This window comes from Acartia tonsa, chromosome 6 (assembly GCF_053477335.1).
Source record: "Acartia tonsa isolate MP-2025a chromosome 6, ASM5347733v1, whole genome shotgun sequence".
Lineage (NCBI taxonomy): Eukaryota > Metazoa > Arthropoda > Copepoda > Calanoida > Acartiidae > Acartia > Acartia tonsa.
Genome location: NC_137265.1, coordinates 4,995,453 through 5,020,480, shown reverse-complemented (window position 1 = coordinate 5,020,480; position 25,028 = coordinate 4,995,453). Strand labels below are relative to the sequence as shown.

The window sequence follows — 25,028 nt, the reverse complement described above, 5'->3', positions numbered from 1 at the left end:
TTTAAGTTTAATTTAAGGAAATAGACCGTTAAATCATATTATTACTGTAAAAACTCACTTTTAACTAATGTGAAGCCGAGCCGTTCTGAACGACGTAAAAAAATGCACGGAAATTCTTTTCGAACACAGGGATTCAATATTTTTAGGTAAGACTAAGACTTATCGATAAAACACACCCGATACTTTGTAATTTTGGAACGATATAAAAAAATAAAAAAAAAACATAATTAAAAACAAAGTATGGAGCTTGCCGAATTATTCACAGTATAAAATCTGTGCGTTTAAAATTGAAATTACCAAAAGGCAAAATAAGAATAATTAAGTTATAACGAACAGACTTTTCACTTTATATTTACAAATTATTACAAAATCCTTACCTTAATATACTCTACTAAATGATTAAGTGTTACCGCCTTCCGAAATAGAAAACATAGCCTATTATTTTGACGTGCATGTACTCTTATGACATTCACGCAAAACAATAGACTACAATAATCCTTTTCGGACGACAGTACAGAATTAGATCTTGTGTTGACACTTGACTTTGTTTCTTTCTTCTTTTTTTTATAACTATTTTTTCAATTGCAAATAATATTTATCACTTGTCATTTTATTGTATTAATATAATTCCATTTGAAGTTTTCACATTGTAAATTAAATTTTTTATTATTTTTCACTTTTCTTTGTATCTAACTAACGCGTAGTATGACGTGTCAATACACTCTGAAATTCAAATAAGGACTGAAAAACTATGTGTGTGTGCACCTCATGGAGACACGAGGTAGAAATGTACATGGGTAATTAGAAACTTCAATATAATTTATTTCGTTATATTTACATTTTTTAAAATAAGATTTTTTAATATGTTTTGACCATGGTAAATAATAAAAATTTGTTGGAGGAATTTTTGTGTATATATTTATCCCTGATATAAATTGAACAGCATACACCGGAAACGGATGATATCAAATAACAGGGAATCTATAAATATATTGTTACAAATACAATTACAAACTATTATAAGTTAACTTTAATATATTTCATTATCGTTATATACTTTTTTTACGTAATGCAAAATTATACTTTTTTAATATTAGGAAGAATTTTTATTTTACCCTGTAAAAAAAGCAATGAAAAAAGTAAGACGTCTAAAATGTTGTATTCTTAACAGGTAGACTTTTTGGAGTAAGGAAATTATGTCATCACATTAATTTCATAGAAAGAACCTAAAAGTCTAATATATTTAGTAAATTTTATTTCGGAATTGTTTAACGAACATACTTCATTTAAGATTGCGTGATTTATTTCGAAATAGAAATATAAAACGTAAAAATTTATTATTTTTCAAAATCTTCTATTTATTTACGAAGCACTTCGTAAATAAATATTAAGAAATTTGAATATTTAGAAAAATAGAAATAGGGAGGTATTTGTGAACGAACGGAGAGGGGAATAAATATCATATTTTTGAAATAGAATTCTTGCCGACGTTAATTAATATTCCCCAATTTCAATATTTTCATGTCTCTAAATTCCCTTTTGATTTTTCTCGAAATACGATACGTTTAGGGTTTGGAATACTTAATATTTTAAATATGTAGTAGACACATCATTGAGAAAAAGTTATTATAAAACTTTTGGGACTAGTGTAATAAACAGCCCATTGTCCCCAGCCTCCTTGAGATGTACCAGTGTTTCAAAAAGTACAATATTAACGCATTGTGAATCTTCTACACAGTTTTTCTTCGTGTACACAACTTCATTCTAAAGAAACGGCCAACAAAAAAATAAATATCCATTTTAATTGATTGTTAAACGCCTTTGTAAAGTCAAACTACACAAAATATATCTAAAAATCACGAAACCTCTCAAATGACTCGCTCTTAGTTTTGAGAGTAATGTAATAGAACAAGGATGACATCATCCATAAACAGGAAACTCAATATTTTATAAATGAACACGTAGAGTGTCAAAACTTAATAATCAGAAAATCAATTTAAAGGTTTGAAGAAAATAGTATATGAACTGTTTAGAGGCATACTTACATCTCTATGACTTCATTATTGAGATGCTTTGCTTAAAATGTTTACCTTGTTTTCGTAGGAATAATTCTTCAAAAAAACAGATGAAAAAAATAACCATATCATACTAAAAAAGAGTTGTCAATAAAATTAAAATCAACATGTTTAAAAGGGACATTCTGGTAACGAATTTAGAGTACCTAACAGGAATCATAATACAAAGTTTGAAATCATTAGGACAACTCTAACATGCCTAAATTAACGAAAAGAGCTAACCGTGGCATAAATAAATATCAGGGAGAAAGGGGACAATGGGGTGTTTATTGTGCTAGTCCCCAAAGTTTAAAATAATGCTTTCTTATTCTTTGGTGTAATAACTTTGAGGACTTTTATGAATATTGATTGGTTGGTTCATTTAGTTGAATGTTGAAACGTTTAATCCACTGATTTTAATCTACAGAAGGGGTAATTTTGTGTATGATATTGATCATGATCATAGGGAATATACATCAATTTATCGTATAATTGTCTTATCACTTTAGATCCCTATATGAATAGGGTCTTTATAAAAAATTAAAAGAAATGATTAAGTTATTACATCTCATCTTTATTTCCACACTTTATATATAATTAATATAACACGATAAAAATTTTGATAAAATTAACACTAGAAATATATGCAAAACACATGTATATAGAAAATTAAATAAGTTTTCATCATTGCCAGATTTTTTTTCGTGGAATAATTTACAATTTTGAAAGATAATATTTTTAAAATATTTAAACCAAAATATTTAACTAAATTTGCTCTTGGGTTACTTAAGATTATCCGTGGCAAGACATTTTAGAAAGCTTTATTTATTCTTATTATTAACCAATTTACTCAAAATAAAATATTTTATCACTAACTTGTAAAATAATATTGAAAAAAATAATAAGTTTACAGAAGTTGTGTGTGACATGACACTTAAAAATATTTACTATAAAAACACTGACAACATACATAAGTAGTGCGCATCAAAAAGTATACAAATATGAAATGATTAGAATTGATTAAAATCTGTACAAAAATTTTTAAACAGTTGGTTTCGCGGCCCCAACTTGACTCATGACTACGATGATTGTTGATCAGACTAGCGCCGTGTAATAGAGACTGATAACAAATTTTTCCAGTATGGCTTCGAAACCGATTAATATCCGCTGGATTAGAACCGGTTCCAAGCCTTACTGAAAAATCATGTATCGCATCATATTATATCCAGTTTTCTACTAATGTAAAAATGTACAATCATAATATTAAACCAGTTTTGTTACCCCGTGTCTTTGGCATTTCGGGGCAAACAAAACTAGTTTTAATCTTATATTTGTACATTTTTATATCCGCGGAAAGCTGTTTATGATACGATGCGATAAATTTAATATACACATAAACAAAATTAGTAAAGTTTAAACCCCATAAATTAAAAAAAAATATAAATAATGGGAAAAATTTAAATAAAATTACTACGTTTTGGGCCAAAACTTTTAATATTAAGTGAATTTACATTAAAGTTATATACCTAAGAAAAAGGTATGTTTTACTTCTGTGTAATTCCAGTTATTGTTATTCCTTTTGGCACAAATCTAACAGCTATTGAGAGTGTATTTCTAATAAAATATTATAACATTTTTTCAAAAATTAGGTTAAACATTGTTTGTTTTAAAGAGAAATTTATTAGTAGTTTAAGAAATGACATTTGCCTAACAATTACAATCTCAAAATTAGCTTTTGTTTATTAATCTTAAGCAAGTAAAAAATCAGTCTTATGTATTTTTAATTATTTAATCCTTTTCTGTAATAAGTCTTAATATTTTGGCTTGTTTAAAAAAATATTACATATCCATAATTTCTTATATCCCATTTCTGACCTTTAAATATAGAAAATTTAACCTAACACATAGTAGATAATAAAAATTGCATTGATTAGTCAGAGATTAATTTTTAGTTAAAAAGTAAAGTTAAAGTAGTTTTGTGATGTTATATACAATTTAATATATTACAGGAAAATTATTTACTATTTTAATGCAGCTAAAGAGAGTTTTTTTATATATAAAAAATACTTTTATTATTAGAGTGAACTAGTTATATAAATGCTATTTATTGTTCATAAAATGTTTATGTTATACATGTTTAAGTTGATTAAAATTACTATTTAATGCCAAAGTTAGGAGAAAAAATAATATGAATAAAAAATAAAACAGACAAAACCTCTCAATGTAACCAAAGTTTGAAGTATGTAAAAGACCCTGTTGGTTCTTTTATATGACTCAAAATCATGTTCCAATGAGAAGTGGTTGGCAAATAATGGGTCAGTTGCAGTTCATGGTGAAATATATGTGGTAACGATTGCTTCTTAGATTCTAGGATTATTACAAGGTTACTGGATCTAAAATTACGAGAAATAGTACAGAACCTAGGCTTTAGGGGAACATTTTTGCTGCAGGATCTAGGAACCTTGTAACAATCCCAGGAACCAGAAAGCATTCGTCACCAGCAATATTTCACCATAAATTGCACTTGACGCCAAATAAATAAACCCGCGGCAATCTGACAACAGTTTTAATAATAATTAATACATACAATATTCCACATTCAGATACTAAACATTAAGTTTTGGAAAAAAATATACACAATAATATCTTATCATTTACAGAAATATTTTACATATCTTTTTTAATAATAATCTTCGCCATTTTTTTTAAATTTTATTGAGATTAAACTAATAAATTTATTAACCTTTTTTTGAATTCACAGATTTCAGTCTTTTTTCTTTGGCGGTTTTAATCACTTTAGATTTTTGGTCCATCATTAATTGTGCATTTACTATTGCCTAAGCTTAAATATACCCATTTTATATCTTTTATGACCATATTGAGGTCATAAATTTAATCACTATCGAATATTTTCAATATATTGAAATCACTGATCTTTAAGTACATAATTAAAGAACAGAAGTGTTTTTAAAAATTATAATATGTAAGTAGTACATACTTAGAGTAAAATTTAGAGATTCAAATTAGATTTAATTATGCACATCGGGTTAAATATATATATATATATTTTAACTTTTATGGGAAATCAATGAGTCCGAAAGCAATTAGTAGTTTTTTTAAGCATATTTTTTAAAAACTTTTATAGATGTAAGGTTAGGTTAGGTTTTGGATACTATTTTTCACACGTCTGAATGGGTTTATGTAACCTCAGTGTCTTTTCAAGCTTTGGCTTTGGAACGAATATAAACATAATGATAGTTATATGAATAATAATACTGTATGAAACCATATTTAGTCTGTATCTAGTAGTGGAGAAAAAGCAGTTCTCGCAACATCACATACACCAATATTATACCCTGAAATTAGATAATATTTATAATTTAAGAGTAGTTTTGCTAATAAAATAAACCCAGTAAAAATGGATCTTACACCAGATTTTCATGTACTCTAATAAAGTGAAACTTGTAGCTGACAAAAATAACGATCCCCCCCATTCATCCCCACTTCTCTATCCCCTTCTTCTAGATGAACGAACTGACCATTAAGTGATGTTAATGTTAGCAACCTAGATTGAATTGACGACAATTTTTCCCCTGTCTTAATATCCACGTCTTTTCTACATCCAACACAAAATAACAGGACGTCTAGTCTATCGGTATGTACTGAAGGATCTCGCTAACCGCTAAACCTATATAGTTCTCCTTTTCAGTGAAGCTTATAAGTGAAGGGAATTTTTATGACTATTTAGGGGTAGGGTACCACCAATCTCCCAACAGAAATCGTCCCTAGAAAAAATAACAGCCTCTCAACAATTTTTCTACTTTTTCTTTTTAAAATCAAAATTAAAAATGGGGGGTCGCCTCCCCCCTTACTTCATGTGTCTCTAGAGGTTTCTAGTGGCATTTTAATATGATAATAATGAAATTATGGAAAAAATTATAATATCGACACATAACGATCTTTTCTTCCTTGTTTAAATTTTATTAATTTTCAACAAAATATTAACTTGAAAAATGACATAAACAAACAAAGCTTTTAAGAATATATTATTTGCTAACATTTTAAGTGTTTTTTAATAAAAAAAAATATATTTTACGTTTTAGGATAATATACTAGGAACAATTTAAATTTTAATTTTTCTTTTAATGCATGTTCATATACCTACAGAGGGAGGGAGGAGACAATGGACTGTTTATAACACTAGTCCCCATGCACTCTCTAATTGGTTAGCTTAACAATTGTGGGGACTTTATCGAAATTTAATGGGTTGATTCAATAAGTTGAGTGTCAAAACGTTACAACCACTAATTCTACAGAAGGGGTTATTTAAATATCATCATTGGGGATGTACATTAATGAAGTAAATAAACCACCCAGTTTTCTCCCTTCTTACACAATGGGATGGGGGGGGGGGGGGTGAGTTGCGTGATTTTATTGCGACTGAGAAATTCGAGTCAACACATGAAGAATTATACTCAAACTCTCACCACCTCAACTCAGTTTGCTACCCAGGGAGAGAGGGGACAATGGGCTGTTTATTACACTAGTCCCCAAAGTTTTATAATATCGTTTCCTCATTTGTTTGCTAAACAACCTTGTGGACTTTTACTGAATTTTGATTGGTGGGTTTAATAAAATAAGTGTTCACACGTTTCAACCACTAATTGTAATTTACAGAATAGGTAATTTTGTTTGTCATCATTGAGTATGTACATCAATTCATCGCCCATTGTCTTATCCCTTTACATCCCTGCTTATAATTACCTGGTATATCCATATTAAATACTTGAAAGATTAACACACGGCTCGGCTCCCGTCCTCCGTAATAATTCTTTGTAGATGGGAGAATTCACAAACCGGGAGTAAGAGTCTCTGAAAAGCAAAAATAAAGTAAGATAAAATGATAATTCTATTGATTTCCAAATAACATTTTACATGAAAATCCCATCTACTGCTTTTTACATGCAAAATTTTTTGTTAGTGATTTTTACTCTAAAAATTTGATTTTATAATCAATAACCGTAAAACGGTATATACACGATAATGGTATTAGCAAAGCAGTTATGCTGATACATAAAATTATTGTCATAACTGCCATTGGAAAATATTGAAAAATTTGACGACTGAAAAATAAGAGGTGTTAACTAAAATACACTCTCATATATTTGACTTTAAGGGCACTCTAATAGCATTTCCTCTAGTACTTGTATTGAATTTTGAATGGTTGGTTAATCAAGTTGAGTGATCAAACGTTTCAACTTCTAATTGTAATCTACAAAAAGGGTAATTATGTGTATCATCATGGAGATATACATCAATTTATCGGTCATTGTCTTATCCCTTTAAAATACAGATAATTATATAGATGATACACATCTAAAATAAAACCTGACCAACCTATGCATTAAAGTATAAATCTGTAGTTGTGCTTCGTCGAATGTATGCTGGGTGGGCGACATCATATTCCGTTTCAGATTCTCTCGCACCCGCGAATCCAAACTCACCTAAAATAATGGATTTACAATATATGTATGTGGATATTATAAAAAGGGAACATTGACGTTAAATATTGATTTCATTTATTGGTCTATTTGCTTATCTAGTAGCAAGGGAGGGATTGGGGTTAAGGAGGTGGAAAAGCTAAATCTTTTTTTAGCCCACTGTGTGTTTGGTAAATTGGTTTAGCTGCTTTTTCCTTTTAAAGACATAAGGAAGATTAATTTTGTAGAGCGATTCAGCTTTTCTTTGCAGGTACTGTTCAAAGTTTCCTATTCCTATGAAAGCATGATCATTAAGAACTTTAAAACGTTTAAATTGTGTTAATTTGTTGAAAATGGTAAAAGAATGATATAAAACATTTGGATATTTCCCTTAAATTTCCTAACCACAGAACCCCAACCCCTTATTTGAAAAAGATTAACATATGGAGGGGTATCTTTTTATATTGGGTAAAGGGTAGCCCCGCAAGATTAGAGCACCGTTGTAGTGTTAGGCACCATCTTGGGGGTAAGGCATAAAGCTTTATGAAAGTATGATCATAAAGAAACATAAATATGTTAAATGTGAATTAAATTACACTTTTGAATAAAAAAGAAAGGAAACAACATTAAACTTTGATTAATTAAAGTTCTTAGATGACCATGAAAAGTTTGCTTGTGCCCTGTGACCACCAAAAAATTTGTCGCTAATTTTTGTGATTTGAAACAAAACATTGGAGAAAACAATAATAAACGGTCTCTAAAAAGGTTTTTAAGTGTTAAAAAGTAGTTTTTGGAAACGTTTGAGAGGCTATTAAATCTAGAAAAATCTAGTCAGTCTTGTAAAGGTCATTGAATGAAAAAAATCAATATTGAAAAATATTCGTTCCTTTAGTTTAAATAAGAAATATTATTTTGCATATAGTACAAAATAATCATTTATTCATCTATCCTAATCAAATAATTTTATTGTTTTTTAACTTCTTGATCAAAATTAGAAAAGCTTTAGACGCAGCTTTTCTATGAGGAAGGTATGTAAGTCGATAAATTCAAGAAATAAATCATGGAAAGAAAACAAAGTAGCGGGTTTCGTCGTATTTTTACACTAGCGTTTGCAAGGTTATGTTAGGTAAATGTTAATAATTGCAGGGGATAGAAATAGGAGAAAAGTTACTGTGAAAATACGACAAAACTCGCTTCTTCGTTTTCTTTCCATGATAAATTCCCTAATAAAATTAAACTGTAATTGTGCCAGTGTTTTGCATTCTATTTACATTTGCCGTTAAAAGTGCATTCTTATTTAAGCAACTTCTATCAAAATTCATAACAAAATGCAACAATCCATTGTCTAAAACTCAGAACTTATATTTTTCTATGCTATGCTACGCTACGCTACGATAATTATGTCCTTGTTCATAGAGATACAATATGGAATCTTTCTTTTACCCAGTAGGATGCTCTATATTTACAACTAGCGGCCGCGTCCCTAGAATCTAGGGATATGAAAGGGCACAAAAATAGCTTAAAACAAAACTATAAGAGGCTTCACTGTAAAGGAGCACTTTTTCAGTTCAGCGTTTAGCAAGATATTTAGCTACAGACAAATTGCTTACTGCTTTATAAAATAGGATATTAAATGCTAAAGAAGCAAGATGTCTGTCTGTATGTGTTTGTCTAATTAGAGATTTAATATATAGGTCTTGTTTATGCTATTTTACAAACGGTAGCTGTGTTTAGTGCCCTAAGAAAATGGGGATATTTGTCACAAGTTTTGGCCTACCTATTCTATTGACGTCATATTAGATGAAAAGAGAAAGGGAAGGGGGAAAGAAAAACACTAAGAAAGAGATGGGGTATAGGGAATTTCATGACGTCACTAGAATAGGTAGGCCAAAAGCAGTGACGTCTCCCCATTTTGCTAGGGCACTATAGACAGCTACGTGTAAATAATCTTTAAATGTCAAAATACAAAACAAATAAAAAAAAAAACATGAACGACTACGTTTAATTTGTAATAAAGCTGTTTAAAATGATAAGATAAGCTTACGTCATTAATTGAGAAAAAGAGAGAAAGAAAACATAGTCAGAAAGATAGATAAAGACAGTAGACTAGACAGTTATACAGACAAACAGAAAAACAAACAGACAGACCATAAAAATTCCCATGTAAAAATTATTGAATGCTACCTCTCTGGGTGAAAGAATGGAAACATAATCTTCATAAATCATTCTCGCCTTCTCCTCTACCTTCTCGGGATTTCTCTCCTAAATAAGAATATTATAGTTATACACTCGATTCTTAATCATTTGGCTGCATTGAAACAGGGATATAAAGGGATAAGACAATGTACATCCCCAATGATGATACACAAAAAATCCCATCTGTAGTTTTAAATTAGTGGTTGAGGCGTTTAAACACTCAACTTAATAAACCAACCAATCAAAATTCACCAAAGCCAACGAATAAGAAAACGTCATCATAAATCTTTGGGGTCTAGTGTAATAAACAACCCATTGTTCCATCTCTCTCTCTGATACAAAGTCCCATACAATTTATATTCTTCGTTGCAATTTCACTCAAAGTACCAGGTCGAACATTGATTCTCCTACTGTTTAAAAAAATAAATTGAAAATAGGTAAGGGGGGTGGGGGATACATGGCCGGTGGATAAGAATCCCGCCTTAGCGAGGTAATTAATCTATTTCCAATAGCTGCATAATTCTAATAAAAAGATATCTTTTTAGATTTAGAATTCTATGAAAAGTTTAAAACAAAATAGCTTATATTTTCCATGGAACGTTAATAAATATTGCGTCAAAGCCTTGTTTTGTTAAAAAAAAACATTTTGTTGAATTTTAAAATATTGTTTGGGCATTTCTAGAAATAACAAGCTGAAAGATTATTTGTTGTAGGTGTTTGTGTAAACAAATATGGTGTCCACACATTACTGTAAAATTATTTGTTGTAGGTGTTTATGTAAACAAATATAGTGTTTACTTATTACTGTAAAATTATTTGTTGTAGGTGTTTATATAAACAAATATGGTTGCCACACATTACTGTAAGATTATTTATTGTAGTTGTTTATATAAAAAATATGGTTAACACACATTACAGTAAGATTATTTGTTGTAGGTTTTTATGTAAACAAATATAGTGTCCACACATTACTGTAAGATTATTTGTTGTAGGTTTTTATGTAAACAAATATAGTGTCCACACATTACTGTAAGATTATTTGTTGTAGGTGTTTATATAAACAAATATAGTGTCCACACATTACTGTAGGATTATTTGTTGTAGGTGTTTATGTAAACCAATATAGTGTTCACTTATTACTGTAAAATTATTTGTTGTAGGTCTTTTTGTAAACAAATATGGTAAAAACACATTTCTGTAAGATTATTTGTTGTAGATGTTTATGTAAACAAATATGGTGTCCACACATTACTGTAAGATTATTTATTGTTTATGTGTTTATGTAAACAAATATGGTGTCCACACATTACTGTAAGATTATTTGTTGTAGGTGTTTATGTAAACAAATATGGTGTTCATTTATTACTGTAAAATTATTTGTTGTAGGTTTATGTAATCAAATATGATGTCCACACATTACTGTAGGATTATTTGTTGTAGGTGTTTATGTAAACAAATATGTTGTTCACTTATTACTGTAAAATTATTTGTTGTAGGTGTTTTTGTAAACAAATATGGTAAAAACACATTTCTGTAAGATTATTTGTTATAGATGTTTATGTAAACAAATATGGTGTCCACACATTACATTAAGATTATTTGTTGTAGGTCTTTATGTAAACAAATATGATGTCCACACATTAATGTAAGATTATTTGTTGTAGGTGTTTATGTAAACAAATATGGTGTCCACACATTACTGTTAGATTATTTGTTGTAGGTTTATGTAAACAAATATGGTGTCCACACATTACTGTAAGATTATTTGTTGTAGGTGTTTATTTAAACAAATATGGTGTCCACACATTACTGTAAGATTATTTGTTGTAGGTGTTTATATAAACAAATATGGTGTCCACACATTACTGTAAGATTATTTGTTGTAGGTGTTTATTTAAACAAATATGATGTCCACACATTACTGTTAGATTATTTGTTGTAGGTTTATGTAAACAAATATGGTGTCCACACATTACTGTAAGATTATTTGTTGTAGGTGTTTAAGTAAACAAATATGGTGTCCACACATAACTGTAAGATTATTTGTTGTTGGTGTTTATGTAAACAAATATGGTGTCCACACATTACTGTAAGATTATTTGTTGTAGGTGTTTATATAAACAAATATGGTGTCTACACATTACTGTAAGATTATTTGTTGTAGGTGTTTATGTAAACAAATATGGTCATTGATCCAGGGAAGGTTTAATACTATTTTAGGGAGGGTTCCCGAGATAAATCACCCAATATTTCCAAAATTATTATTTTATGTTTAAACTCTGTAATTTTAAACCAGTATAACTAACTGTCAATTGCCCCCCTACCTCACCTAATGTTACATATAGCCTCACTATTTAAAAATTAAATTTGTAAATTTTGTGTGAATGTCTATAAATATGAGTAGATAACAAGCATACAACTAATAAAGACAACAAATTAGAGAGAAAAATTTTAAAATAATTGAAATTTTCAAAAAGTAATCTTTTGTAAAATCTTTTTAAGAATGTGAATTCTAAGTAGTAACCTTTTTAATCTTGAATCGTTTTTTTTATCGTCACCTATATTCTGAAATTTTAATATTAATATATCATTAAACGTTTTTCTTAAGTCTAAACTACTAAAATTGTTGTCTATAATACAAAGTAGAATGATGTCTGTCAGTACGTCCCTTAAGATCTAAGTAACCACTGAACCGATCGGATTCTACTCTTCAGGGTACATACCCATTGGTCATGTGGTGGTTTTAAGCTATTTTCTTGAGGGATGGGCATCCTAACCCCCCAAAAAATGAAAAAAAAAATATTTCTTTTGAAACTAAAATTAAAAAAGGGGGTCGACAAACCCCCTCCACCCCAAAAAAAATCCCCCCCCCCCTAAAAAAAATATTTTTTACTTTTTAATATCTAAAATATGAAAAATTAGGTTGATATAACATCTTTTGGTGGAGCCCCTAGAGGCTAGGGGCGAAGCCGCTAGTACTAAAGATAAAGTAAAGAGAAAAAATGAAGATTTTTTAAAACTTGATTAACGTAGAGTTAAATGTATAGTTTGTTTGTGTAAAAAATAGACGAAGCCCAAAATACATAACTTTTGCACCACGTCGTCTTCATGTGACGTCATATTCTCCATCTCTTTTTTAGGGATTTTCTTTCCCTCTTCTCCTCTCATCTCCCTCATTTTGTGACGTCACAGGAAGACGACGTGGTGCAAAAGTTATGTATTTTGGGCTTCAGCTACAAAATATCACAATCTCCTATTGTGGCCGTAATCAAACTTTCCTTCATTTTGTTTGTATTCAAAGTCGGTCGGATAATGACATCGCCGTTTAGGTATACTTATTGATATGGTGTCTTTCAAAAAGTAAATTTAATTCATAATATGCATTCTAGTATGGCTTCGAAACCGATTTGTATTTGCTGGATTATAACCAGTTCTAAGCCCTGACGAAAAATCATGCATCGTATTGTATTATGTAAAATTTTCCATTCTATTATATAAAGTAGTAAGCTTTTTTTTGTCTGTAGCGAAGGATCTGGAACACTGATATGGTTATCCTTTAAAGTGGAGATCCTTATAGGTCCTAAGATGGATTTAGGCTATATTATTTTTATAAATATGTCTGTGTATAGTTTTAGACTATTTTCTGCCATTTTATATTCAAATATAGAGCCCCTAGATGCTAGGGACGCAGCCGCTAATGATTATAAAATAAAATAGCATTAAATTAATATAAGATTCTAGGCCCGGTCTTTCGGACACTGAAAGTCAGCAAAACTGGAATTAATCTTGATTTTTTTTTCATTTGACTATCCTCGGATTGCTGATTATTTTTTACCTGTTTCAGCTCTTCACAAGCCAGCCAGAAGAGAATATTTTCTTCGCTATATTCACAACGTAAAAATTCTCTAAAAACTCTCTGGCCAGCTGAAAAAAAAAGATTAATCATAAACCTTAAACAACATATAAGTATTTCCAGTATGGCTTCCAAACGGATTAATAACCGCTGGATTAGAACCGGTTAAGTTTTCACCCATACTGAAAAATCATGTAACCATATTTTCCAAAAATATTAAATTAAAAATCAAAAAGTTAATACAAGTTTTGTTGGCCCCTGCCCTTCGGCCCCTCGGGTCAAACAAAACTGGTTTAAATCTTGTATTTATTTTTTTAATATCCGCGGACAGCTGTCTATTATGAATAACTATTCTGATACGCAAATCTATAAATTTTAATCTTCAACAAAGGAGGAAAATAACATTTAAAAAAACAGAATAATATTTGATGATTAAAGAAAAATTTGCAAAAATTTAAAGTTGCAAAATATGAGTAAACTTAAAATTTAAAAAAATAACATCCAGATTCAAAAAGCTTAAAAATGAGGACATTTAAAGTCACATACAGACTTTCTGGTATTAATTCTAGAATTGATTAGCTTTCAAATTGCCCTTTTCAGGAATCACTTTGTAATGTTGAAATCAATAGGAAAATTCTAAAATTTACGATCAGAACAATCTTATTTATCCAGACGGACAGACGCAAGGACAGGTTCTTACAAACGTAGAAAAGCTTTGCTTCCAATAAACTTACATCTACTAGCCATGAGCTGTTCGAATGATTCTGCCCAAGATTTCACTTCGGTGCTAGTCAAATCACTAAAAAAAAAAAAAAAATTACAGATCATGTAAAGAAAACGAAGTAGCGTGTTTCGTCGTTTTTTCATAATAGCTTTTTCTCCTATTTCTAGCTCCTATTTCTAACCCTGCAGGGCCAATTTCTTAACCCTGCAGTGCAATCATTGACATTTAACTAACTGAACCTAACCTTAAATAACCAACAAAAGCTACTTTACACGATCCTTAATTTCATAGGTAGATATATCATATTTACTAAATAATATGATGTCAATCTGTCTGTATGTATATCAAATGGGATCTCGTTAACGGCTAATAGATCGTTTATATTTTAATAATTGTCAGAGAAGTTTTTCATTAGTCATTAAAAAGTTTTTGGTCATTTGGAGGGGGATATGTCCCCCTCCCCTATTAGATATATCCCCCTAAAAAAATTAACTCATAAATAAATACTTTTTTTCTTCTTTATTTTCAGAAATAATTAATTTAGGGGGGTACTTATGGTCGAACCACAAGCAATCCTTGGAGAAAAAATATTTATCATTATCCTTAGCTGGATCTTTAAATCATTTCAATGGTGCGTTAAATCGGGGTGAGCCATTTTTCCACAAAAATGAGAGCACAGCATTTTACGAAATGCCGCGCTGTGATTGGCTGAAATTCGGCGCACCCCGATTAGGCGCACCATTGAAATGATTTAAAGATCCAGCTCTTGTTATTATTCTAAAACTTTTTTATCATTGGCGGCTACGCCTCCTAGAGGCCTCTAGGAGCAATCTAGGATGGGGGAATTGAATCCGATAATTAATTTTTATTTTAGATTTAAAAAGAAACAGTGGCAAATAATTGTATTTCTTTTGTAGGGGCAATTTATCTTAGGAGGGTGGTGGTACCCTCACTCAAAATAGTTATAAACCTTTTCAAGACCCAAGAGAATCTACCCTGTAAAGGAGAACTTTACCCGGTTAAGTGGTTAGAGAGATCATTCGGAACAAAATAGACAAACATCATAATACTTTATTAAAAAGATAATCATTTTAACCTTAATATAAGTTTTTTCACATTATTCTACGAAATTTGTTAAAATAATTATTCTTATTTTCTAATGAATATTTTACAAGTATTTACAAGTTCTGTTATACAATTGTGCACATATAAAATATGAATACAATAGGAATAGATTTTACAAGGACGGCAATCATTTTAAAATTAGCGGAGAGAACATAGAACGAAAAATATCTATGAAACAAAAAATATCTCCGTAATATAACCACTGAACCTATTGGGCAATAAAGGGGTGCCTGACAAAACAAGGATGACAACATCCATAAAAGCGAAGCACTGAAACGGTAGGACAAACGGACATTAACACTTGTATAGTGTCAGAACTGAATAATCATAATATAAATGTATAAGAGTCAAAGCAAAATTGTAAGTAAATTTGTTGAAAAACTGCTTGATTCAGGATAATGTTTATGGACATACTTACATTTTTAGGACTTGATTATAGAGTTGCTTCGCTTATTACATTATACTTTGTTGTCCCAGGAATCAATATACCAAAAATCAGATCAATCGGATGATTAGATCACATAAAAATTTGTTGTTAAAAAAGTAAAAAAATCAACATGTTTAAAGTGGACGTACGGACATTTTGGTGATGATTATAGGGTTGCTACGCTTTCTAAATCGTACCTAACTATTAAAGGAATCACCATGCAAAATTTGAAATCGATAGGACAATTCTAACATGCCTAAATTAACGAAAAAAGCTATCCGTTACGGACGGACGGACGTACGGACGGACCGACCCTAATTATAGAAAAGCTTCGCTTTTAAAAACCCAATAAACTTGCCACCTGTAACCATCCTATTTATAATATACACATAGACAGACATAAAAAGTGACGACGTAAATTGAGAAGAATCTTCAACATAAATTTCAGACGCATATGCCATCATTTAAAATGGATGGAAGAGCGAAAAAAGTAGGTTATGAGAATCATCACAAAAAATTCGGGCAATCTATCTTAAATTACAGACGGGTTAATACAATTTTTACAAAAGCGTCCAAAGTTAAAATATAGTTTCGCTACTATAAAAATATATGTATAATATACACATATTAATATTAATAAAAATCAATAAATATTGTAATATAAGTTCCGGTATATTCATCTACTGAATAAAATTTTAATATTTGGTTCTGACAATCATAAAACGCAGTATTTTTTTCTGTTTTGGCTAGGTTTAAAATTTTTATACAGATTTATTTCGCATTATCTTAAGTGGTAGTTGATCAGTCTGAAAGAGGCATTTCGTCGACATGAATATGCTAGGGTTTATTTCGACAAAAAGCTTAGAATGAAAGTTGTCAAGGCTGACATAAAATGGACATGACATGCAATTTCTTTGCAAAAAACATTAGCTTCCTTTTTGTCGACTATATGATGACATCAAATAGAAGTTGTTTGTATATAATAGACACTAGCGGCTTCGCCCTTAGCCTCTAGGGGCTTTGCCCCAAGAGGTAACTTTAAAAAAATTAGGTACTTCTGGTGCTGCGATAATTAATTTGCATTATCTTAAATTAATTGCCTAATAAATGGGGGGTATTTATTTTTGTTTTTTTGGGAGTTGTGGGTGTTCCACCCACCCCCCAAGAAAATAGCCTAAAACCACCACAGGACCAGTAGGTATATTCCCTGAAAAGTAGAATACAATCGGTTTAGTGTTTACCGAGATCTTAAGGGAAATACAGACAGACGGACAGACAGATAGACATCGTTCTACTTTGTATTATAGATAATAGATATAGACGATTTTGATTCATACCCCCTCCCTCAAAATAGCTATAAACCTTCTCTGCACCTACGAAAATCTACATGGTAAGGAAGAACCTTATCGGTTCAGCGATTAGCGAGGCAGACAGACATACATCATGTTACTTTAATGTTATGGATAAACTTTAAAAAGAAAAACTTACGAGAAATCTTCAGATTGTCCATCTGTGAGGTTATTGTTTGCAGTTTTAGAGCTGAGTCTGAAAAATGAAGTATCAATTCATAAAATAATAGGGAAACAAGGATGGCGACACCTTTTAAAGCGAAGTTTCATAATCAGACGTTAAAACAAACGTACATTAACATTTGCAGAAGGTCAGAATTGTGAAAATTGAGTATAAAGACATATTAACATATTAACATTTTTACTTTGTGTTTTAAATGGATGTACGAACTTTCTGGTAACTATTATAGAGATGATTTGCATTTATGAAAAAAGGCGCCTATACAGGATAGTGTTTGAAGAAATACTAATATTTTAGGGACTTGATTATAGAGATAATTAGCTTAGAATAATATAAAATTAGAAATAATTGTTCAAAAAATTTAGATGATTAGGTTAATTATACTATACAAAATAATATTTAAAAAAGTGAAAATTCAGCAAGTTTTAGATGGATGTACAAACTTTTTGGTAATGATTATAGAGTTGATTCGTTTTCTAAATCGTACCTACTGTTTTAGGAATCAGAATTGGGTAGTGTATAACACGGTCCAAAAATTATTTCTTATTCGTTGGCTTAACATCTTTGGGAACTTGTATTGAATTTTGTTTAAATGTTTCAACCACTAATTGTATTCTACAGAAGGGGTAATTATGATCATCATCATTGGGTTGTTCATCAATTTATGAGAGATTGTCTTATCCCTTTAGATCCCTGAATTACTAATCTATTTAGTTTTATTTAAAATTCAAATTTTAAAGACATTTTAAAATTCAAACAAAAGCATCTAGAGGCTAAAGGCGCATCAAAGGTTTGTAAAAATAAAAACACCAAAACTATATGAATGAATCAAAAATATAAATTTGAAATAGTCGTAATTTTAAAGAAAAAAATATCTAATGAAATTTTTGAACAATGACTTCTTGTTAAATGTTTACGTGTTCTAGATTATACAATCTTCAGAAGGGTAAATAAATGAATGGCTGTTTACTAAAGTGGATTTTCTTCAGAAATTTTCAAATTATTACCTGCAGGGATCTAAAGGGATAAGAAAATGGCCAATAAATTTATGTACATCCCCAATGATGATACACAAAATTATCCCTAAAATTAGTGGTTGAAACGTTTGAACACTCAACTTAATGAAACAACCAATCAAAATTCACTAAAGTTGTAAAGCAAACGAATAAGAAAGCGTTATTACAAAACTTTTGGGAATAATGTAATAAACAGCCCATTGTCCTCTCTATCTCTGATTATCTGTGAGTAGGCTTTTATTCATTGCATCTGATAAGGTGAATTTTCTTTTTTTTTAAACATTTTACCACTAAAAGTGACCGGTTTAGCTTTGATAACAAACAACCCCTCCCTTCCCCATAATTTTTTAAATAAATTTTTAAAAATCTATTCTATGTATACCCAACGGGGGACCCTAACCATGCAGGTCATACTAATGTAGTAAGCATCTTATGAAAATTAAAACTATCTTTTTTTAAAGAAAAGTTTAATATACGGTTAGGTAGTTTGTATTTCACTCAATTTTCTTACTGATCCTGCTATATAACGTTTTACAATATTATCTTTCATTTTAGCTAAGCTAAAATTCAGCAGAATAAGCAAACTTGCATACTTGCTGGATTTTTTGTAATTTTTTTTTTCATTTCAGCAGCTATTCTATATTAGAAATTAGCGGCAACGCCCCTAAAAGCCTCTAGGAGCACTTAAGGTAGAAGGGGAAAAAGTCGACCTCATCCCATTTTAAATTTGAGTTTCAAAAGAGTAAAAAACTTTTTTTGGGGGGGGAGGGGGGTGAAGACACCCTTCCCAAAAATAGTTTAAAACCTTCCCAGGACCTATAAGAAGCTTCACTGTAAAGGAGAACAATATCGGTTCAGCGGTTAGCGAGATCCTTTGGGACAGACAAAAACGCTTACTACTTTATTTTATAGGATATCCTCATGTTTCTGCGCATGTTTATAGTTTTCAGGATACCTACTAAAAACTGCTTTTAATTTACTATTTTTCGTTAACACAATATGTACAATTTTTTTTCATTGTATAGTGTATACATATATTAAGATTTTGGCTGTCTGTTTATGGTAAAATGTTAAAAGCACATAATTTTAGAAGGCATATAGAATGGAATAGGCTTTACACGATATTGCTGCACAAGGCAAACAATAAAAAAAAACTGCATTTTACCGTAATCTGCACCAGATCCAAATTTCGGTTCCAGGACAAACGCTGGAGTCCCAAACGTCGGAGTGGACAAACGCAGGAGTGTTAAAATATTAATTTAAGTAAGTATTTCTATACAGGTTAGGTTAGGTTAAGATATGAATATACAAATAAGCCCCCCGCAGGGGTTAGGCATTTAAAAAACCTAAAATATGGTTAAAATAGGTTAGGTTAGGTTAAGTGCCCACTCCTCCGTTCGTCCAATCCGACGTTTGGGACTCTTGCGTTTGTCCTAGGACCCAAATTTCAATATTAATATTTTTTTTCAGTTTGATAACTTATAATAGTCTAATTAGGTCATAGGATGGTTTTAGGGTATTTTATATTTTTAAGTATGTGTGGTTAACCCGCGACCGTGGCTCAACACGTAGCACACTCGCTCGACGTCGGGGAGGTGATAGGTTCGAATATCGGCAAAACACCACGTCATAACTAAAGACGTTAAAATTGGTTCCTACTGTTAATATGTCATGTGCGCGACATTAATATTTAGAGTAGAGAGAATGCTTTGGTCCAAAACTCATTACCATGCACAGTAAGGACTTATAAAACAAAGGTCGTGCAATCAAAGGGTTGGTTGCCTGATGGGTTGACCGAATACACCGGTTGTTTGGACAGAAAAAGAGACATTTGGCTCCTCTTGGTTATCCCCCGGTTGTTGGACCATGGCGTTTGAATGTCATAAACAGCATCTCCGTTCGTATGAGATAATTAAAGAGGTACTGTGAGGTTTAAGGCTATTTTTTGTCCTTCTCAATCTCTTCAGAGTCCCTAGAGGCTAGAGGCACAGCCGCTTGTTTATTATAGCGTATAAGCACTAAAAATTCAACTGAAATTTCTAGAAACACACTTATGCAACTTTAGGACAAAAAGCCTTCTTATAAAATTAACAACTAGTTTTTTTAAGTGCTTTTATTAAAAAAGTGAAACTTTTCTACATTTAGAGTTTATCCATTAAAGGAAAATGATTATAATAAACCAAGGATGGCAACATCCGTAAAAGCGAAGCTCCGAAACGGTATGACCGACGAACATTAACTCTTTTAGAGTGTCTAAACTAAATATACAAAATATAAATATATATGTTTTGGCAAGATTATACGTAAATTTGTTGCAAAACATAAAACAAAACTTAAATACATAATTTTGTTGAAGGACATACTGACATTTTTAGGACTTGATTAGAGTTGTTACGCTTTATAAATCGTACCTAACTACTATAGGAATCATCATGCAAAGTTTGAAATCGATAAGAGGACAATTCTAACATGCCTAAATTAACGAAAAAAAACTATCCGTTACGAACGGACATACATACGGACGGACGGACCGACCCTAATTATAGAAAAGCTTCGCTTTCAAAAATTGATTATCACATTCTTCTGATTTTTAAAAAAATCCGTTGAGGTAGTTGAGAAAATTAAGTAGTTTCTCTTCCAATCAAAACATTCAAAGCATCTAAAGTGATTTGTTTGCAATACCTTCATTTTAGGTTCATTTTAAAAATTTTCGAACAAAAATTATATAATATGAATACCATGTTTTATATAGATAATTTGTATAATAGATAATAGATATCTAGCACGATCAGGCACTCTTATATGATTTAATTATCTTTATAATCAAGTCTTTTGATGGAAGTACTAAAAAAATTGCATGCATTTTCAATTTTGGGACAGATTTAAAAGAACTTTTGTTTTGACGTTTATTCATTCTTGAATATTGATACGTTGCTATTTTATATATGTTGCTGTCAGTTTTGTTAAGCTTCTTTTTTATGGATGTTGTTATCCTTGTTTTATGACAAATAATGCAAAATTTATGTCCATTATAATAAATTGTATGTATATTATTTGATCAAATACAGGATGTACAAAATATATTTTATATTTCTCTATTAAATTTTATTATTGATTCTTTGAATAAAAGGATGTAGAGTTAAAAAGAGTGAGTAGTAAAACCTCTACAAGCACTGACATGTACTAAAAGAGGTGTACTAGGCTCAACTATCTTGTACTCGTAAACTCATGCCCATATTATACTCTATATTATTATTATTAAAAATTATACTATTATAGTTCAACAGTTAGGGAGTTGAATTCATTTTTATAGAAGCAAAAATATAATCTATGATTACGGTTTTGACCACCATTCCAGGTTCGCCTCTCTTGAGAGTGGAATGGTACATTTCAAAAATAGTATCAGCATTGATGATATCATCACCAAGAGAGGGGAAAGTTGAATGGTAGATTACGTTTTTTAGAGGGTCAAAACCGTAATCATATTATATTTCTGCTTCTATGAAATGGATTCAACTCCTTAACTGAATACTGAAATCACATTACATTACAAAAATATATCTTTTTTGTTGTTAAATTTACCAATATGGTTTCATTTTTTTCCATTAAAATATGTTTTATTTGTAACAAATATTATCTAAAAGGTGCTTTTAAGTATTTCTTTTAATAACACATTAACATTTTTTAACCATATCTGTCTGTTTAAGTGAGATCGTTGGCAAAACTTTTAAAATAATTATGAATTATTTAAAATTATATTGGTTACAATTAAATGAAAAATAGCCTAAAACCATCCCGGCCAGATGTGAAAAATAGATTAATTAATCAGTTATGCTATCAGTGAGATATTAACGGATAAACAAAAAATCACTATTTTTTATAATAGGACTAGCGGTTTCGCCCCTAGCCTCTAGGGGCTTGGGCCCCAAGAGGTTTGATCAAACCAAATTTTCGTATTTTAGATTTTAAATAAGATGGTAAAAAAAATTTCTTTAGGGGGGGGGGGGATTTTTTTTTTGGGGGGGAGGTGTAGTCCATCCCACTTTTTTAATTTTAGTTTTAAAAAAAATATAAATTTGGGGGAGAGGGTATTTTTCATTTTTTAGGGGGGTTGGGGGTGTCCCACCCCAAAAGAAAATAGTTATAAACCTTCCCGGGACCTATGAGAAGCTACCCTGTAAAGGAGAACCCGATCGGTTCAGCGGTTAGCGAGATTCTTTGCTACAAACAAACAGACAGACAGACATCGTTCTACTTTGTATTATAGATCACTACAAATTGTTTCGAATTCGATGATTTTTGTTTGTTTAATTATTACTGCTAAAAAATATTTAGACTGGATTGTCCTGTTGTATTTCATAAAATGATATCAACCTACAGCCAAATAGTACATCTAACATTTGACCATGTGTATTTATATAATAAAAGTCAACTAGCTAATTTTTTTGAAACTTCGCTTCTTTTTTAATCTCGTAAATAACACTTTTCTAGAACTTTAATTATTATTATTTAAAATGATCTATCAAGAAATAAAAATAGTATTTTGGGAGTTTTAAAAACAGTATTTTCATTTCTTTTGAATGGATAGGCAGAATCATTTTAAAAAAAGTATATATGCATTTTGAAGTATGTCCGACAGACCACCGGACCAAGTAAATCATATGATTGGATACAGGGAAATCTTCACCAAAAATTCTATCATAAATAGAAGCCAGAAAAGCATACTTCTCTCATAGGCGTTATTGTTGGACTGATGAACGGACGGACAGACCTCCTGACTTGTAGAGTAGCTTAACAATAAAATTCAGATGTATGAACATATTCTCAAAACTGGACTCTGTCTATTGAAATTTTTTTAAGCACCCAAACTAGTAAATATTTATGCTAATGCAAGGCTGCCGAGCCCAATTCTTTTTACTCTAAAGTTATAAGGATATAGTAGATGCGCAACTATTCTAACACAGGGACCTAAAGGGATAAGACAATAGCCGATAAATTCATGTACATCCCCAATGATGACACACAAAATTACCCCTTCAGTAGATTAAAATTAGCGGTTGAAACGTTTGAATACTCAACTTACTATCAACCAATCAAATTAAGTAAAATCTCCAAAGTTGTTGGGCCAACGAATAAGAAAACAATATTATAAAACTTTGGGGACTAGTGTAATAAACAAATCATTTTTTTTTATTTCTGAGCAACTATTGTAAGAATATGCTTACCCGACAAGCCACTCTAGTACCGACCACGCGGCTATAGGGCAGGTACGCAGCTATTCTAACACTATATACTTACCCGACAAGCCACTCTAGTACCGACCACGCGGCTCCCATACTCTTGATATCCCTCATACAGTGGTCTGTAGCCCCCGCCAGCCCCCCTGCCCCTGCAAAAGTAACAATCTATAAGCATGGTGAACTTTTTAAATTATATTTCGTAATTCAAAAAAAAAGTAGATTTCGTGTAAATAATAAGTGTGCAGAAAGGGGTTTCTACATACACCTAAAACAAGATATAAGAAAGAACTGCCTTCCTTTTTTCATTCCCTGTAAGTTTTATACCTCTTTTGTAAAACCCTGTATACGACAATAATGTAAATATTTTCATTCTTTCCATAAAAAGAAAATAGTACTTTAAAAGAGGTTTTATGTCCCGTTTACTCTTTGAATATCTCTTTTATTAAATCCATTTCATAAAAACTTAAATCTAATAAAAAGCAAAGTAAAATTTTATGAAAGTTCCATTTTTATAAATTATTTTCCTGCTCCCACACAACAGTTACCCCAGCACGACGCCGTTGTGAAGTAAGACTACAGCCACAGCCCTCAACGACAACACCGTGGCCGGGCGGAGCAACAACAACCCTAACAACCGCAATGGTAACTCCGTGATGGTGTAGGTGTAGGATAAAAGATGGGTGGCTGTGGTTTTGGGTTTGTTGTTGTAGGATATGGTGTGGTCTCTTTAACACGGAGTTTTGGAGTCAGCAACTTATGATGATACCATTATTCTACCTAAACAAAAAGTTTCGAGTTAGAAATGAAAAGTATACATTTTCCAGTATGAATTCGAATCGATTAATGTCCGCACGACCTGAAAAAAATCGTGTATTGCATCGTATTACAGACAATTTTCCACTATTATTAAAATAAAAATCATAAAATCAATTCCAGTTTTTAATAATTATAGGCAAAATATCTACAGAGATTGAAGTCGTTTGAAAATGATTACTTAAAAAGTGAGAAAAAAGACATAGACATCCAAGGGTGGGTATAAATGGTATTTAACTTTAAACCGCTTACATTACCTCCCGCAAAATTTTAAGAATACATTAGATTAACACTTATATAAAACAGGATTTTTAATAGTCCTAAGCATCCATAATCCAAAAATCAATTAATTAGGATTCTAATACTATACAAAAGATAGAGCTAAAAAATCATCTCAGACATAATCTAATGATTATTGTAGCTTTTTAAATATTAAACTGTTGTAAGAATCATAATGCAAAGTTTGAAATCGGTTGGACGATTCTAAAATGCCCATAAACCATGAAAAAAGCTACAAGTCATGAACGTACGACTGACTCTAAAAGTTGAAAAGTATTACTAAAGGAAATT

At 30.7% G+C, this 25,028-nt stretch overlaps 1 protein-coding gene across 2 annotated transcripts; it reads right to left on the bottom strand.

Annotated features, from left to right (window-relative positions):
* Positions 1-2,607: 2,607 nt before the first annotated feature.
* Positions 2,608-23,792, bottom strand: LOC145321639 (regulator of G-protein signaling 20-like). 2 transcript variants are annotated; one of them, XM_080163124.1, is made up of 8 exons: positions 23,704-23,792; positions 17,348-17,404; positions 14,318-14,382; positions 13,566-13,654; positions 9,719-9,796; positions 7,452-7,558; positions 6,819-6,926; positions 2,608-5,410 (listed from the first exon to the last, which is right to left on the bottom strand). In XM_080163124.1, the coding sequence occupies exons 1-7, from the start codon at positions 23,757-23,759 to the stop codon at positions 6,833-6,835; spliced, it is 546 nt and encodes a 181-aa protein (XP_080019250.1). In that variant the 5' UTR covers positions 23,760-23,792; the 3' UTR covers positions 2,608-5,410; positions 6,819-6,832. The 2 variants fall into 2 exon arrangements, with proteins under 2 accessions (XP_080019250.1, XP_080019251.1); XM_080163125.1 differs by having other exon boundaries at positions 17,348-17,398.
* Between the last annotated feature and the right edge of the window lie 1,236 nt (positions 23,793-25,028).

What these genes read in the sequence shown, in the direction of transcription:
- LOC145321639 (XM_080163124.1), bottom strand. Translation starts at nt 23,759, where the DNA reads ATGAGGGATATCAAGAGTATGGGAGCCGCGTGGTCGGTACTAGAGTGG. An exon ending in GTACTAGAGTGGCTTGTCGG is followed by an intron (nt 17,405 to 23,703) that starts GTAAGTATATAG and finishes TTCATTTTTCAG; the next exon opens with ACTCAGCTCTAAAACTGCAA. An exon ending in GGACAATCTGAAGATTTCTC is followed by an intron (nt 14,383 to 17,347) that starts GTAAGTTTTTCT and finishes TTTTTTTTTTAG; the next exon opens with TGATTTGACTAGCACCGAAG.